At 36.5% G+C, this 14,358-nt stretch overlaps 1 protein-coding gene across 1 annotated transcript in view; it reads left to right on the top strand.

The window, feature by feature from the left end:
* Positions 1 to 14,358, top strand: part of LOC134276088 (dynein axonemal heavy chain 10-like) — a 41,570-nt gene that overhangs the window by 16,135 nt on the left and 11,077 nt on the right. Inside the window, exons 20-47 of the mRNA XM_062758372.1 lie at positions 2,167 to 2,283; positions 2,711 to 2,813; positions 2,926 to 3,104; positions 3,237 to 3,448; positions 3,605 to 3,761; positions 4,015 to 4,248; positions 4,490 to 4,612; positions 4,807 to 5,040; positions 5,148 to 5,374; positions 5,535 to 5,804; positions 6,177 to 6,360; positions 6,560 to 6,694; positions 6,886 to 7,038; positions 7,189 to 7,524; positions 7,711 to 7,902; positions 8,155 to 8,273; positions 8,888 to 9,182; positions 9,465 to 9,722; positions 9,863 to 10,070; positions 10,974 to 11,251; positions 11,516 to 11,668; positions 11,791 to 12,116; positions 12,387 to 12,594; positions 12,809 to 12,973; positions 13,254 to 13,575; positions 13,678 to 13,766; positions 13,957 to 14,107; positions 14,249 to 14,337. Of these exons, the coding sequence (XP_062614356.1) occupies positions 2,167 to 2,283; positions 2,711 to 2,813; positions 2,926 to 3,104; positions 3,237 to 3,448; positions 3,605 to 3,761; positions 4,015 to 4,248; positions 4,490 to 4,612; positions 4,807 to 5,040; positions 5,148 to 5,374; positions 5,535 to 5,804; positions 6,177 to 6,360; positions 6,560 to 6,694; positions 6,886 to 7,038; positions 7,189 to 7,524; positions 7,711 to 7,902; positions 8,155 to 8,273; positions 8,888 to 9,182; positions 9,465 to 9,722; positions 9,863 to 10,070; positions 10,974 to 11,251; positions 11,516 to 11,668; positions 11,791 to 12,116; positions 12,387 to 12,594; positions 12,809 to 12,973; positions 13,254 to 13,575; positions 13,678 to 13,766; positions 13,957 to 14,107; positions 14,249 to 14,337 (5,517 nt within the window). The remainder of the gene's footprint in view (positions 1 to 2,166; positions 2,284 to 2,710; positions 2,814 to 2,925; positions 3,105 to 3,236; positions 3,449 to 3,604; positions 3,762 to 4,014; positions 4,249 to 4,489; positions 4,613 to 4,806; positions 5,041 to 5,147; positions 5,375 to 5,534; positions 5,805 to 6,176; positions 6,361 to 6,559; positions 6,695 to 6,885; positions 7,039 to 7,188; positions 7,525 to 7,710; positions 7,903 to 8,154; positions 8,274 to 8,887; positions 9,183 to 9,464; positions 9,723 to 9,862; positions 10,071 to 10,973; positions 11,252 to 11,515; positions 11,669 to 11,790; positions 12,117 to 12,386; positions 12,595 to 12,808; positions 12,974 to 13,253; positions 13,576 to 13,677; positions 13,767 to 13,956; positions 14,108 to 14,248; positions 14,338 to 14,358) is intronic.

The raw sequence follows: 14,358 nt of genomic DNA, 5'->3' as shown, positions 1-14,358 counted from the left end.
TATGACAAATGCTATATATCATGTTGTAGGCTATATTAATGCATGGCTATGTTCAAAATTTCATAGGATTTTGTCGAAAAACAAGAAAGATAAGAGACTTTAGTTTCAGCCAATGAGCGAAGCGCACGTGCATGCGCGTGAGATCTTGCTATTTTGACCATGTCATCATGTCTATACTACTAATAAATAATAAAATTATGAGTTTCAAAGCATTTCATCAAAAAATAAAAAAGTTACGGCTATATCTATTATATTGGTCATTTCACGTGTTGCACGCACATGCTCTTGCAAGCACGTGCACGCAAAATGACCTTGATACCACAAATCTACATAACATGTCTACTGACCCTAAAAAGGTTTTACCTACATTGGATGAACAGTTTACAAGATCACTCCCGGACAAAAAAGTACCCAGGAAGAAGAAGAAGAATAATAATAACTAGATGAAACTCGTTGCGAGCAACGATATTTTTCCGCAGAAATAAAAGATCGTGATGAAACTAAAAAAAAGATATGCACACAAAGGGATTGAACCCAAGTCGCCAGAAAAATTCCAACGCACTAAATATTAGTATCGGGACATCTACACTAAATCTACTTGTACATATTTACGAAGCAGTGCCTCTCTCTTAAAATTATGAAAGGTGGGTCACTATTCAGTTTTTAGCGCCAAACGCCAGCAGTTAATCTTCGCGCCTTTTCTCTGGAATGTTCTATTAAATAGGTGTGATAGCTTCAATGAAATTTAGAAAAAAAAAAAAACCTTCTTATAGCCTAAGATTCTAGGTTTAGAAAGTATATTTAACACGTTTTACAAATTCCATATTGTATGTATGCATGTAACACTAAAGCGGTGAAACTGTTATGAATTTTCAACTTTTTTCCATTTCCTATTTATCCACAAAGTGAACTATCCCGATTAGTTAATCGACAAGAGGTTGTAGTGTTTCGCCGAAAACATGGCTCACCCTACGACGGTCAAGGAATCAGATATCATTTATGCTCAATAACTTGAAACAGGTCTTTAAGACAAGAATTCTAAAATAAACTCCATCAAGAGATCTTTAAAAAATCGTTTTCTTATTTCTGTCTTATTTATTAGTTTAATATATCACAAGTATGCATAGGAAAAACAGTGGTTAAGATTTAAACTTTCAATATTAATTGATATTCTTTTTTGAGAAAGTATTACTTATAAGTATGATTTAAGATCTGTTTTCCGTGGTGTAAAAATGATATGTAAAAATGATTATTTCCACATTTAGTCTTTTCTTCTTCTACTTTGAAAACCAGCCAAAACCAATTATAGAAGACGTTAGTTTGACACAGAACTGCAACGAAACTACGACGTGACAATCCAAGTATTCCTTTACATTTCATTCATCCTTATGTTACTTACGTTCAACCAAACGCTCGGCTGCCTCCGTAAACCCCTATTGCGAAATGTCGGCGTTGACAGAGACAGCCGCCATTTTGGACGCGCTTCAGATTTTTGAATACAAATATCTAGAGTTTAGATTTATCAACATTCAAACAAATTATATATTAAGCATTAAAAGAAGGACTTCTATTAACATACCAAAAATAAGTGAAAAATACTGAAAAACAAAAAAGTTAGAAAATACGATTTTTTTTAATTTGCATCTCGTAACAACCGGAAGTACTGACGACGCACGAGAAGGTGATTCCGCAAACCACAAAGTGACAAACTATCGTCTTCAATAAGTCTCCAGGTCATAACTTCAGCCATTTTCGTGAAAAAGGGGCGACAAAATTGCATTTTAAAATCAGGAAATTGGCCATAACTTGGCACCAGAAGGGAATTTTCCAAATTTCTTTTCTGATGTAACAACTTCATATAATGACACATATTTTGTGAAAGTTTCATGAAAAAACGCTGAATAGTTTTTGAGAAATTGCCTGTACAAAATTTTGTCAAAAAAAAGAATAATAATAAGAATAATAAGAAACAGTAGAATCACTATAAGGTCTTCCGTGAAGACGGAAGACCTTAATAAGAAACAGAGTAAAAACAATATGTTCCCCAACTTCGTTTGGGGAACATAATTACAGTTTGGAGAACAGAGCCATATCAATCAAGGATTGTAATAAACACATAAAGTGTAAAAGTTACCATAATCTAAGGTTGTCATGTTGAATTCTTAGTTCACTGATGAGGAGAAGGAGATCCAAGAGAAACTGCCTCAGATCTGGGATGATTTGGTTTTGAAGTCAAAGAACACAGATGCTGGCCTTACTCTAGTCAAAACTAAATTTACAGAGGTAAGGATATATATAAAAAAGAATTTTGTATGTCCCCCTTTGAATATTGTTTGAACATATGAATTGTGTCGTAATATTCTGACCTGGACCTTCCCTCTTGCCTTGACCATTTTTCATGTTTTTAATTGTCTAAGTTTCAAGAAGCTGAACAAAAGGATGACAATAAACGCTGAATACCAACAATACATAGAATTTAACAGTTATGTGTATCAAAAGATTATGATTATTTCTTGATTTCATCTTGTTTTACTATTGAGAAAAAAAGGTACATTTCTTTTCATTCATGCATGTTGCAGTGCATGTATCATAGGGTGGAGCATTCTTGTCCTATGGGCATATTTCAAGTTATTAGAAGGGACTTTTTTTCAACAAAGCATGATAGAGAGAAATTCAGTGTATGATCTTTATATATTTCTGTCTTTTACAGATCACCCAAACTCAAATTCAAGACTTCAAGAAAGATCTGGAGAAGTTTGCTGAAAAGTTTTATGACAATGGACCAGGGTCTGTTGGTACAGACTTAGAAAAAGGTGAAAAAAAAAAATAAAAAAAAAAAAAAATAATCTTTTGCTCTCTTAGACTATTATGTTTGTATGTGATGTTTCTGTAAAAGATTACAATTGCCTAACTTCTGTTGTGTAGGTCTAGAGCTGATGAAGACATTCCGTGTTGAGGTCAATGATTTAGAGGCTGCCAGACAAGAGTTAGCCAATGCTGAGAAGCTCTTTGATTTGCCCATTACAATGTATCCTAACCTCCTAGAAGTTCAGAAACAGATGAAGGGATTAGAAATGATCTATGGCCTGTATGAAGAACAAAAGGCAAGTTTAGCTTTTAAGAATAAGTGAAATTTTTTTTTAACATTTTTTTTTTTTAAATTAACAGTTCATTTGAAGCATTCTTATTCATGGATGAAACCATGAAGTAATTATGTAGTTTATTTGATTTTCTAGGCTGCCAGAGAACAATGGGCAGAAACACTTTGGTCTAACTTGAACGTCCAAGTCCTCCAAGATGGAATTGAGGGCTTCTTGAAGAGTCTTCGTAAGATGCCAAAAGACGTGAGATCCATGCAGGCTGCCCGAGCCCTCGAGTCCAAGATGAAAGAATTCAGAGATTCTTTACCACTGTTTGTGGACTTGAAACATGATGCTCTTCGAGAACGGTACTGTTAAATTTTATTGTAATCACTAGGTGTGCTTGTCTATCAACATTGTTATGTGATGGAATAACTTGAGTTAACCTATATGTTTAGAAAAAGACACTTTTATTAAGTAAAATGCATATACTTTGGGTTTATATTGGACATCCTTTTTTTAAGCCATTGGAAGGAGCTCATGAATAAAACAGGGCAGAAGTTTGACATCAATCCTGAGACCTTTACTCTGGCTAATGTGTTTGCCATGGAGTTACATCGATTTCAGGAAACTATTGGAGAGATTGTAACAATGGCCAGCAAGGAAATGGGTATCGAAAAGGTCAGTTGAAGATTTCAATCAAATTACTGAAAAATTATTATCGTAATACTCAACAATTAGTATCAAATAATTTTTTTAAATAAGGAAAATAAGATTATTTTCTCTTTCACATTGTACATGTAATACAGATGAGGCAGGAGGCTCAAATAAACTTCTGATTTATGATAATTAGGTGATTATTGAGCAGACTCTTTTGTTCAATATTTAAATCATCGCACAGAGTAAAGCATTCCATTATTTTTTGTTTTTATAGGGAGTCAAAGAAATTGAAGAGCAATGGAGCAACATGAAGTTCACAGTCCATGCCTACATGAAGGGCACATCAAACAGGGGCTGGATTCTGGGGGCAGTGGACGAGATCCTTCAGATTCTGGATGACAGTTCTATGAATTTACAAAGCATGTCAGCGTCTAGATTCATTGGACCTTTTCTGAATGCTGTACAGAACTGGGAAAAGAGTCTGTCCCACATCTCAGAAGTCCTTGATGTGAGTAAACGTAGAACAAGTCTACATAAGAATTTTTTTGTGAGGACTGTAAGGACACAGGCCATTGGCTGGAAACAATTATTATCATCATCATTTTCATTATTATCATTATTACTTTATTATTCATATATGGAAAAAGAACTTTCATTTTTTTTTACCAAGGACTAAAAAGAATGAATAGTTGGACTTATAAAAAAGTTCATTGACAATAGGTCATGGCTGTACATTTTTGACTTTCTAGGTGTGGATGGTGGTACAGAGGAAGTGGATGTACCTGGAGGGAATCTTCATTGGAGGAGACATCAGATCTCAGCTGCCAGAGGAGGCCAAGAAGTTTGATCAGATCGACAAAATGTTCAAAAAGGTATGTTAATGGGTTAAGCAGGAATTTTCATACCATAATGTTAACGTGCTTTAGGCATGAGGATACCACAGGAGGCACAATTCAAATAAATTATACCTTTGGTTCCAGTTGATTTGCATACACTTACATGCTATTAACAATATGAGATATAACAGTAAAAACAATAAAAACAATTCATGTATTTCTGATTTTAGATCATGAATGATGTCCATAAAAATCCAGTCATCAAAAGCTGTTGCCATGCTCCAAATCGTCTACAAGACCTAGAAGCCTTAAGCTTGGGGCTAGAGAAATGCCAGAAATCACTTAATGACTATCTGGATTCCAAACGTAACGCTTTCCCAAGATTCTTCTTCATCTCTGATGATGAATTACTCAGCATTCTAGGAAGCAGTGATCCATCTTGTGTACAAGAGCATATGATCAAGGTAGATTTCATATCACAATGCTGCCATTTGTTTATTTTCATTAGAATCACCATATTTAAATTATCACTGAAGGGAAAATATTTCAATGAAATTATATTTTTTTTCAGATGTATGATAACATTTCTGCCCTGAGATTCCAACAGGGTCCCAATGGTGAAACCCTGGCCTCAGCCATGATCTCAGCAGAAGGGGAAGTAATGGAATTCCGCGATCACATCCCAGCCGAGGGTCGAGTGGAAGATTGGATGACAAGTGTGCTGGAGGAAATGAGACGTACCAACAGACTTATCACTAAAGAGGCCATATTTTATTACTGTGCAGATGGCAAGACAAGGTAAAATTTAAATAACAAATGAACATTTTTGAAATAAAGTTATATTCAATCTTTAGCTTCAAGTTCATACAATACCATGATGGATCAATGCGTAAAACTTTAATTGCTTGAATATTATTACCTGACTGCATGCAGTTTGATACTGTTCTTGTTGTTTTAGAGTTGACTGGATGATGGGATACCAAGGTATGGTCTGTTTGGCTGGTAACCAAGTATGGTGGACCTGGGAAGTGGAAGATGTATTTAGAAAGGTCAAAAAAGGTGTAAAGACAGCCTTAAAGGACTACGCCAAGAAACAACACAAACAGATCGGAGATCTAGTAGTGACGGTCCGATCCCCTCTCTCTTCCAATGACAGAAAGAAGTTTAACTCTGTCCTTATTATTGATGTCCATGCCAGAGATATTATTGATGGATTTGTCAGAGACAGGTAATAATGAAACAAGAAAACAAGAGATAGATATACTGGGAGCTAAGCTAAATCTATAGCATTTTTATGCTAGATAATGATTTCTTTTTCTGGCCAGCAGGGAAAGGCTTTCAGGTGTTCTGCATTTGTATGATTACCAGTTTAAATGTATATATTAATTTAACAATTCATGTATTTTTCTATTATTTACAAAATTGTAGTAATACAGGCCTTGCTGTAAGATCACAAATGATTTAAAGCATGATATGAAACATGATAGATTAAATCTGGATCATGCACATCACATACACATTACACAAACATTTTGACATGTTTGCCTGAAGATCAAAACTCTAAATGCAGAACATAATGAAACATGTTTTTATTTTCCAGTATCATGGATGCTAAAGAGTTTGAGTGGGAGAGTCAGTTGAGGTTCTACTGGGAGAAGGAGCCAGACGAGTTAGTAGTCAGACAGTGTACCGGAGAGTTTGGTTACGGTTATGAGTATATGGGTCTTAATGGCCGTCTGGTCATTACCCCACTGACAGACAGAATCTACCTCACTCTCACACAGGTATTAAAAAAAAGAGAGAGAACAAAGGAATATAATTAACGTAAAAAAAAAATAATGATCTTAAAGGAAAATGTTTAAATTTCTTTATCTTGCATTCCATAATGCTATGTATATTTGGAGAACATGAACGTGGGAATCATGATAAGGTATTACATGTATTGGGTATATAGTACTGTAAAAAGACTCTGCTTATTGACAGGCCCTGTCCATGAATCTGGGTGGAGCTCCTGCAGGTCCTGCTGGTACAGGGAAGACAGAGACCACCAAGGATCTGGCCAAGGCTCTAGGACTGCTCTGTGTCGTCACAAACTGTGGAGAGGGCATGGACTTCAAGGTTAGACCAGTCTCCTGTACTTAATATGTAACATACATCATACCTGTAGGACTGCTTTAGAATTAAATAAAATCATCATTTAGTTTGCTTTTGAGAAATAAAAAGTAAAAGTAATTTGAGCAACAAAAAAAAGTATATTGAAAGATATCCGAGTTGTTTGTACGTGACATGGCAGTGGCGTTGTTTTACAGGCTGTTGGTAAGATCTACTCAGGACTGTGTCAGTGTGGTGCCTGGGGATGCTTTGACGAGTTCAACCGTATTGATGTGTCTGTCCTGTCTGTCATTTCAACTCAGTTGAAAACCATTCAGAATGCCCTTATTCTCAAGTTAAAGAGATTCCATGTAAGTCGTCTATGGTAACCTCTCTTCATACAAATTTACTCCAATCTTTTGGATCTAAAATATAGATTAAGAACATATTTGCTTATTGATTTCACCATTTTTTATCAGAAAGCAGAATGAACTATAAAAGCATATTTCATAACATTTCAGTTTGAAGGACAAGAGATCAGTTTAGACTTGAGAGTTGGTATCTTCATCACTATGAACCCTGGTTATGCGGGCCGTACAGAGTTACCTGAATCTGTTAAAGCACTTTTCAGACCAGTGGTGGTCATAGTGCCAGATCTACAGCAGATTTGTGAGATTATGTTGTTCTCTGAGGGTTTCCTCACTGCTAAAGTTCTAGCCAAGAAAATGACTGTGTTGTACAAACTGGCCAAGGAGCAGCTGTCTAAGCAGTACCATTACGACTTTGGTCTCCGAGCTCTGAAGTCTGTGTTGGTCATGGCTGGTGATCTGAAACGTGGCTCTCCTGATTTACCTGAGGTACAGAGTCTGTACAGAAATTAGTATTGACATGAGATTTCAACGAGAGTATGTGACATAAGCTTTGAACAAGAGTCAAGAGTATGCTTAACTGGAGCATGAAGTCTTTTTCTCCATGAGAAACTTACAGACTTCAGTCATGATTATAAATTCTGAGGTGTTAACCATTCATTATATGGTTTGTAGGATGTGGTGTTGATGAGAGCTTTGAGAGACATGAATCTGCCTAAGTTTGTGTTTGAGGATGTCCCTCTATTTCTGGGACTCATTGGGGATCTGTTCCCAGGTCTGGACTGTCCCCGTGTCAGATACCCCAACTTCAACGATGCTGTGGAGGCAGTGCTCGAGGACAATGGATACAAAATGTTGGATGTGCAGGTATAGTAATCAGCAATTCATAGGGTAAACTTCACTGTTAACATTGATAACATTTTTGATATGTTATGAAAAATTTATAACTCACCAAAAATTTATCAAATGTCCATCTCTCATCAGTACACACACTAACTTTTGCATAATGCTGTGAACTGAGAGTCTAAATTTGTTTAATTGGCCTTGGGCTTTGAAAAGGGTCAGAGAAAATGTCACTTGTAGATTGTTTATTTGTTTTTTTTCTGTGTGTGTGAGTAGGTTGACAAGGTGGTACAGTTGTATGAGACTATGATGACACGTCACACCACCATGATAGTCGGCCCCACAGGAGGAGGAAAATCAGTCGTCATCAACACACTGGCTCAGTCCCAGACAAGGTGAGATAAAGGCCTCAGTTGTCCTCAACACACTGGCTCAGTCCAAGACAAGGTGAGATAAAGGGATCAGTTGTCATCAACACACTGGCTCAGTCCCAGACAAGGTGAGATAAAGGGTTCAGTTGTCATCAACACACTGGCTCAGTCCCAGACAAGGTTAGATAAAGGGTTCAGTTGTCATCAACACACTGGCTCAGTCCCAGACAAGGTGAGATAAAGGGTTCAGTTGTCATCAACACACTGGCTCAGTCCCAGACAAGGTGAGATAAAGGGTTCAGTTGTCATCAACACACTGGCTCAGTCCCAGACAAGGTGAGATAAAGGGTTCAGTTGTCATCAACACACTGGCTCAGTCCCAGACAAGGTGAGATAAAGGGCTCAGATCCAGACAATGTGAGATAAAGGGTTCAATTGTCATCAACACACTGGCTCAGTCCCAGACAAGGTCAGGTTAAGGCCTGTTTGATGTCTCTCTTTAGAGTATATTACAATCACGAGTAAATTGAAGAAAGTCTCTTTTGATGGGTAAAAAAAGCCTGTATAATCTGAATGTAATGACTAATCACTCTTTGTCCTCTACATCTTTTCATTATTGCTTTTGTTTGTAATTTCAGATTGGGGATTCCAACCAAATTGTTTGTGATCAATCCAAAGGACCGTTCTGTTATTGACCTTTATGGTATCCTTGACCCGGTGACCCGTGACTGGACAGATGGACTTCTATCGAACATATTCAGAGACATTAATAAACCCACAGACAAGAATGAAAGGAAATACATTGTGTATGATGGTGATGTTGATGCATTGTGGGTAGAGAACATGAACTCAGTCATGGATGACAACAAACTGTTGACACTGGCTAATGGTGAAAGAATTCGTCTTCAGAAGCACTGCGCCATGTTGTTTGAGGTAAATTTTATTGTTAATCGTAGCAAGCTTGCCAGTCAGATGGGGGAGGCATTCCTCTGGTTTAGAACATAATTTTAGATTTCTCCATCTAAGTTTGATTTTGGGGACAGATATTGGCTATTACATAAAATTCTCTGCTTTGGGTACGGGTATCTGCAAAATCCAAAAAAATTGGATTTTGAAAATCGATAATATCACAGTAGAAAAATCTTGCCTATGTATCTTATGTCTTTGTAGGACTTTTTCATTGTTTTGCATTGATTTGGAATTTTCCTTCTTCAGGTATTTGACCTTCAGTATGCCTCACCTGCTACTGTGTCCAGATGTGGTATGGTGTACGTGGATCCCAAGAACTTGGGTTATGACCCTTTCTGGTACAAATATGTCAATTCCAGACAGAACAAACAAGAGAGAGAAGATCTGCAGAGACTGTATGATAAATATGTGATCTCCTTGATTGATATGGTTATTGAAGGAATTCTGGATGGCAGACAGGGAGACAAAATGAAGACCATTGTTCCACTCACGAATCTAAATCTGGTAAAGAATTAATTTATAACTTAAGTGTCTTCTATTTTGTTCTCTTTTGCTTTTCTTAAAAGCACTTTTTAAAAAATTCTAGTGTATTTCTATGAAAACAAGTCATACCCGTGTTACGTTACAGATTATTTCTTTTTAAGGTAACACAACTTGCCGCCATGTTGGATGCCCTCCTCATTAAGGAGGTATCAGAGCCAGAGGAGCTGGAGGCCTACTTCCTGCAGGCTCTGTACTGGTCTATTGGAGCCGCCCTCCTGGAGGACGGCAGGGTCAAGTTTGATGCTCAGATCAAAAACCTGGCAGCCATGTCTAGTGCCAGTGATGATGAAAAGAATTTTGCCAAAGCAGGTAAAATTCCTTACCAAGTGTTTACAATGAAAGTAAACCATATATTATAAAAATATTTTACTGCATGCAAGGAACTACCATTTAGACTTCTTTAGAATCCCTTCTATGACCTATCAAAAATACTTTTGAAATTGATAATTAATTGTCAAATTTGGTATGACAAAGAAGTCGGTTCACTTTATGCATAAAATGGCCCTATAGATATACCAATTAATTGATCAACACTTGATTTTCTATTTGAAGCATTAAAATAAAATAGAGACTTGGTGCTTTCATATCCTATTAAAAAAATTCTCCTCAAAGTCCAGGTCTGGGAGAACTGGCATTATGAAATTGCAATGTTCTTGAATTTTTAGGTAAACTTGTATAATTGAGTACTTTCAGTGAAGAAAAATGATATGAGCGCACCCTCTGATCTAAAAAATAAAACATGTCCATGAATCCTCAGAAACAGTTCTATCATTTACTAGTTTCATATTTTAGATCAGAGGTTGCGCTCTATATTAAATATCAAAAAATAACTTTAAAAATGGGCCGTTTTTGGTATACTTTTTCGGAATGTGAAGAAATTGACGCATTTCGTGACGTCATAATGTATTGACTAGCCAGAATGTGACGTCATCTTTGATAGATACGCAGTCACCAAAGATCTAAGTGATATTTTAAAGCATTGCTAACTAAAACTATGCAGTTTCAGTTTTTCAGAGATTCACAGGGCCAAATAAGGCAAAAGTGAACCTTGTTCTTTCATTCTTTAAATCGTTTTTTAGTTCATTAAAGCAAATTACTGAATGCATAACATAATTTATTCTAAAATTTGTTGCATTTGTCCATGAAAAGTAAATATTTTATATGAACACATTAAGAAATAGAATTATGAAAACAATATTTTTCTAATTTTAGGAGAACTCCCAAGTGCTCATGCAACTCTGTATGAGTATTTCTATGATGGAGAATTAAAACAGTGGGTGCCATGGACTAAAAAGGTACCAAAGTATGTTCACAGCCCCGAGAGGAAGTTCAATGAGATTCTAGTGCCCACGGTAGACACTGTGAGAGCCACCTGGTTACTGGAGCTGATGGTGGGCATTAAACATCCCGTGGTCCTTGTGGGAGAGACCGGTACATCAAAGACTGCCACCACCGCTAACTTCCTCAGGACCCTCAGCACAGATACACATGTAAGATTTATATCATGATAAAAAGCCTGAGATTCATTCAATTCAGTCATGTAGCTTGAACATCTTTTGTTGACATTTAGTTTTTTTTTTTACTAAAGTATGCTAGGTACTGTTAGTTTAAACTTCGTCTAGAAGATAAATAGATGTATGATTTACAGAAAATAGGAATTTAAAGTGCAGGCATACAATTGTAGATTTGTGTAAATATAAATTTCGTTTATATCTTGATGGTAAAATAACAGCAGAGTTTGCTTGTCATTGTAGATGCTGCTGAACATGAACTTCTCCAGCAGAACTTCGTCTCTGGATGTACAGAGAAATCTGGAGGCTAACGTGGAGAAGAGAACCAAAGACACGTATGGTCCTCCACCTGGAAGACGACTCCTCATCTTCATTGATGACATGAACATGCCACAGGTAGGGCATGTCAAGTTTGAAAAATCCTCGAAAAATTAAAAAAAGATTACCTTAAAATATCCAGATTGCTTCTGAAATGAATGCAGTGCTTTCCTGAATGAGATAAGTTTTGTTGTTGCCAGGTTGACAAGTATGGAACACAACAACCCATTGCTTTGCTCAAGCTGTTGCTGGAGAAGGGAGGAGTGTATGACCGCGGGAAAGACCTCAACTGGAAGAACATGAAGGACATCGGCTACATCGCTGCCATGGGCAAAGCGGGCGGTGGCCGAAACGAGACCGACCCACGCTTCATCTCTCTCTTCTGTGTCTTTAACATGACTTTCCCCTCAGACGAAGCCTTGTTCCTCATTTACAACTCCATCCTGGCTGGACACACTCAACCTTTCCCCAAGGAAATCCAAGACACTGTGCCCACTCTTACCAAAATGACAATGGGCTTGTACAGGTATTTATCATAAACTTTCTTCATGTACTTAGCCTAGTATTAGACTTTCACTTAATACTTTGTGAATAACCAGTATTATTCTCTAAAAATAATACACTCTTAAAAAAGGGGTAGAGGTAATAAACTGTCAGTTCTATTTTTAAATTTTTTAGCTCACCTGAACTGAAGGCATTTTTTCACTGAATATTTTCTTATAAATTGTAATGTTTTTACAGATACGATGAAATATATAAGGTACAGTATAATTAGATAATTTTGATTTTTTTTTAGTTCCATTGTGAATGATTTACCACCAACACCATCCAAATTTCACTACATCTTTAACCTGCGAGATCTGTCTAGGATCTACCATGGCATGTGTTTGACTACACCAGATCGATTCTCAAAGGTCGACAACTTTGTCCGAGTTTGGAGAAACGAGTGTTTGAGAGTCATAGGAGATAGGCTCATCAGTGACACTGACAAGGAAATTGTCAATGTAAGGAATTTTACTGCTTCAAATTGTAAGGAATATCTTTCAATCATTGAATTATATTTGGTCAATTTACGTCAAGCTTTTTGTATGAAAATTTATAGAAACTTTATTCTCATTTGTCACCTTTCATGTTTTTTTTTTTGGTACCCCTTAATCATTTAAGATGAAATTTAAGATGAAATCTACTTGAATGAATATGCATGTATGTCCTCTGTAGACAAAACTGAAGGAACTGCTGGAGGAGAACTTCAAACCTTACTTGGACAATGCTCTGAGAAATCCCATTTTGTACGGGGACTACAGGACTGCCCTGGAGGAATCAGAGCCTCGGCTGTATGAGGACATTCAGGACTATGATGCCTGTAAAGCTCTTTTCCAAGAGGTAAATATTGTGACAAAGAATGATTTTACTACATTTTATACATTTTATATGTTTTGATTTTAACATACATTTACTGCAACTTTAAAAAAAAAAAAAGATGAAAAGTGAGAATCGATCTGGTGTGCAAAGCTAGTATCGCATATGATATAATGACTTTATGAAAGCTGTGAAGATTTTTTAAAAATTTGAAGTTTGTGAAAGTGTAAATAAAATTGCATTTCATGTAACTTGTGAACTTCCTCGTTTTAATTTATACACTTTAACTTTTTTTTTTTTTTAGATTTTGGAGGAATACAATGAGAACCACACTCCAATGAACTTAGTTTTGTTTGATGATGCATTAGAACATTTGACCCGCATTCATCGTGTGATTAGGATGGACCAGGGCCACGCCTTACTGGTTGGTGTGGGGGGTAGTGGTAAGCAGAGCTTGTGTAAGCTGGCCTCCTATGCCGCCGGTTGTGACGTGTTTGAGATCACTTTAAGTCGAGGCTACGGTGAAAGCAGCTTCCGTGAGGACCTGAAAATCCTCTACAACAAACTTGGAATGGAAAATAAGAAAACTGTCTTCCTATTTACTGACCAACATGTGGCTGAGGAAGGTGATTATTTCTGGCATGTTGTAGAGAGTACCTTTATTTTGTGATATCTGTAGCTGTATTGAATACTAAGAATAGAATTTATGTGAAGATAATTATTTTCAGGTTTCTTGGAGTTGATCAATAACATGTTGACATCTGGAATGGTTCCGGCTTTGTATGCTGATGATGAAAAGGAATCCATCATTGGAACTGTAAGATAAATTTCTAAAGAAAACTCATTTCTAAAAATCAAAATATGGATTTAGAGGAAAAGCATTAGAGGTTGATTACTCTATGAACAGTAAATAATGCTTGATTATGAAATTAGGGAATGTAGGAAAAATTTATATGGTACTATTTTAAGTGAAATCCATTTAAAATTTGCTTGTTTTCTGATTTCAGATTCGTCAGGAGGCAATAGCAGCAGGCTGTCCACACATTCGAGAAATGATCTGGCAGTACTTTGTAAACAAGTGTGCTAACAATCTCCATATAGTGCTAGCCATGTCTCCTGTAGGAGATGCTCTGAGAACGAGATGTAGAAACTTTCCAGGTATGTAACTCGTGTCAATTTCATTGATGGTGGAATCTGCAAGAATTTAATTCTGTTGGGGCTCTATGAGTACCTGTACAATTATGTTGTATTTCAAATTAACAAAAAGCATAGCTTGATAATTTTTTCTTGTACGTTAAGGTATGGTGAACAATGCCAATATTGACTGGTTCTTTCCCTGGCCTGAACAAGCCTTGTATGCCGTGGCTAGTGTTTTCATCTCACCAGATGTAAGTATTATGATATCAAAG

This window comes from Saccostrea cucullata, unplaced genomic scaffold (genome assembly GCF_032062105.1).
Source record: "Saccostrea cucullata isolate Sc308-1 unplaced genomic scaffold, CSIRO_AGI_Scuc_v1 ctg106, whole genome shotgun sequence".
NCBI classification, from domain to species: domain Eukaryota; kingdom Metazoa; phylum Mollusca; class Bivalvia; order Ostreida; family Ostreidae; genus Saccostrea; species Saccostrea cuccullata.
The sequence above is the reverse complement of the archived record's forward strand: the minus strand, read 5'-3'. Positions and strand labels throughout refer to the sequence as shown.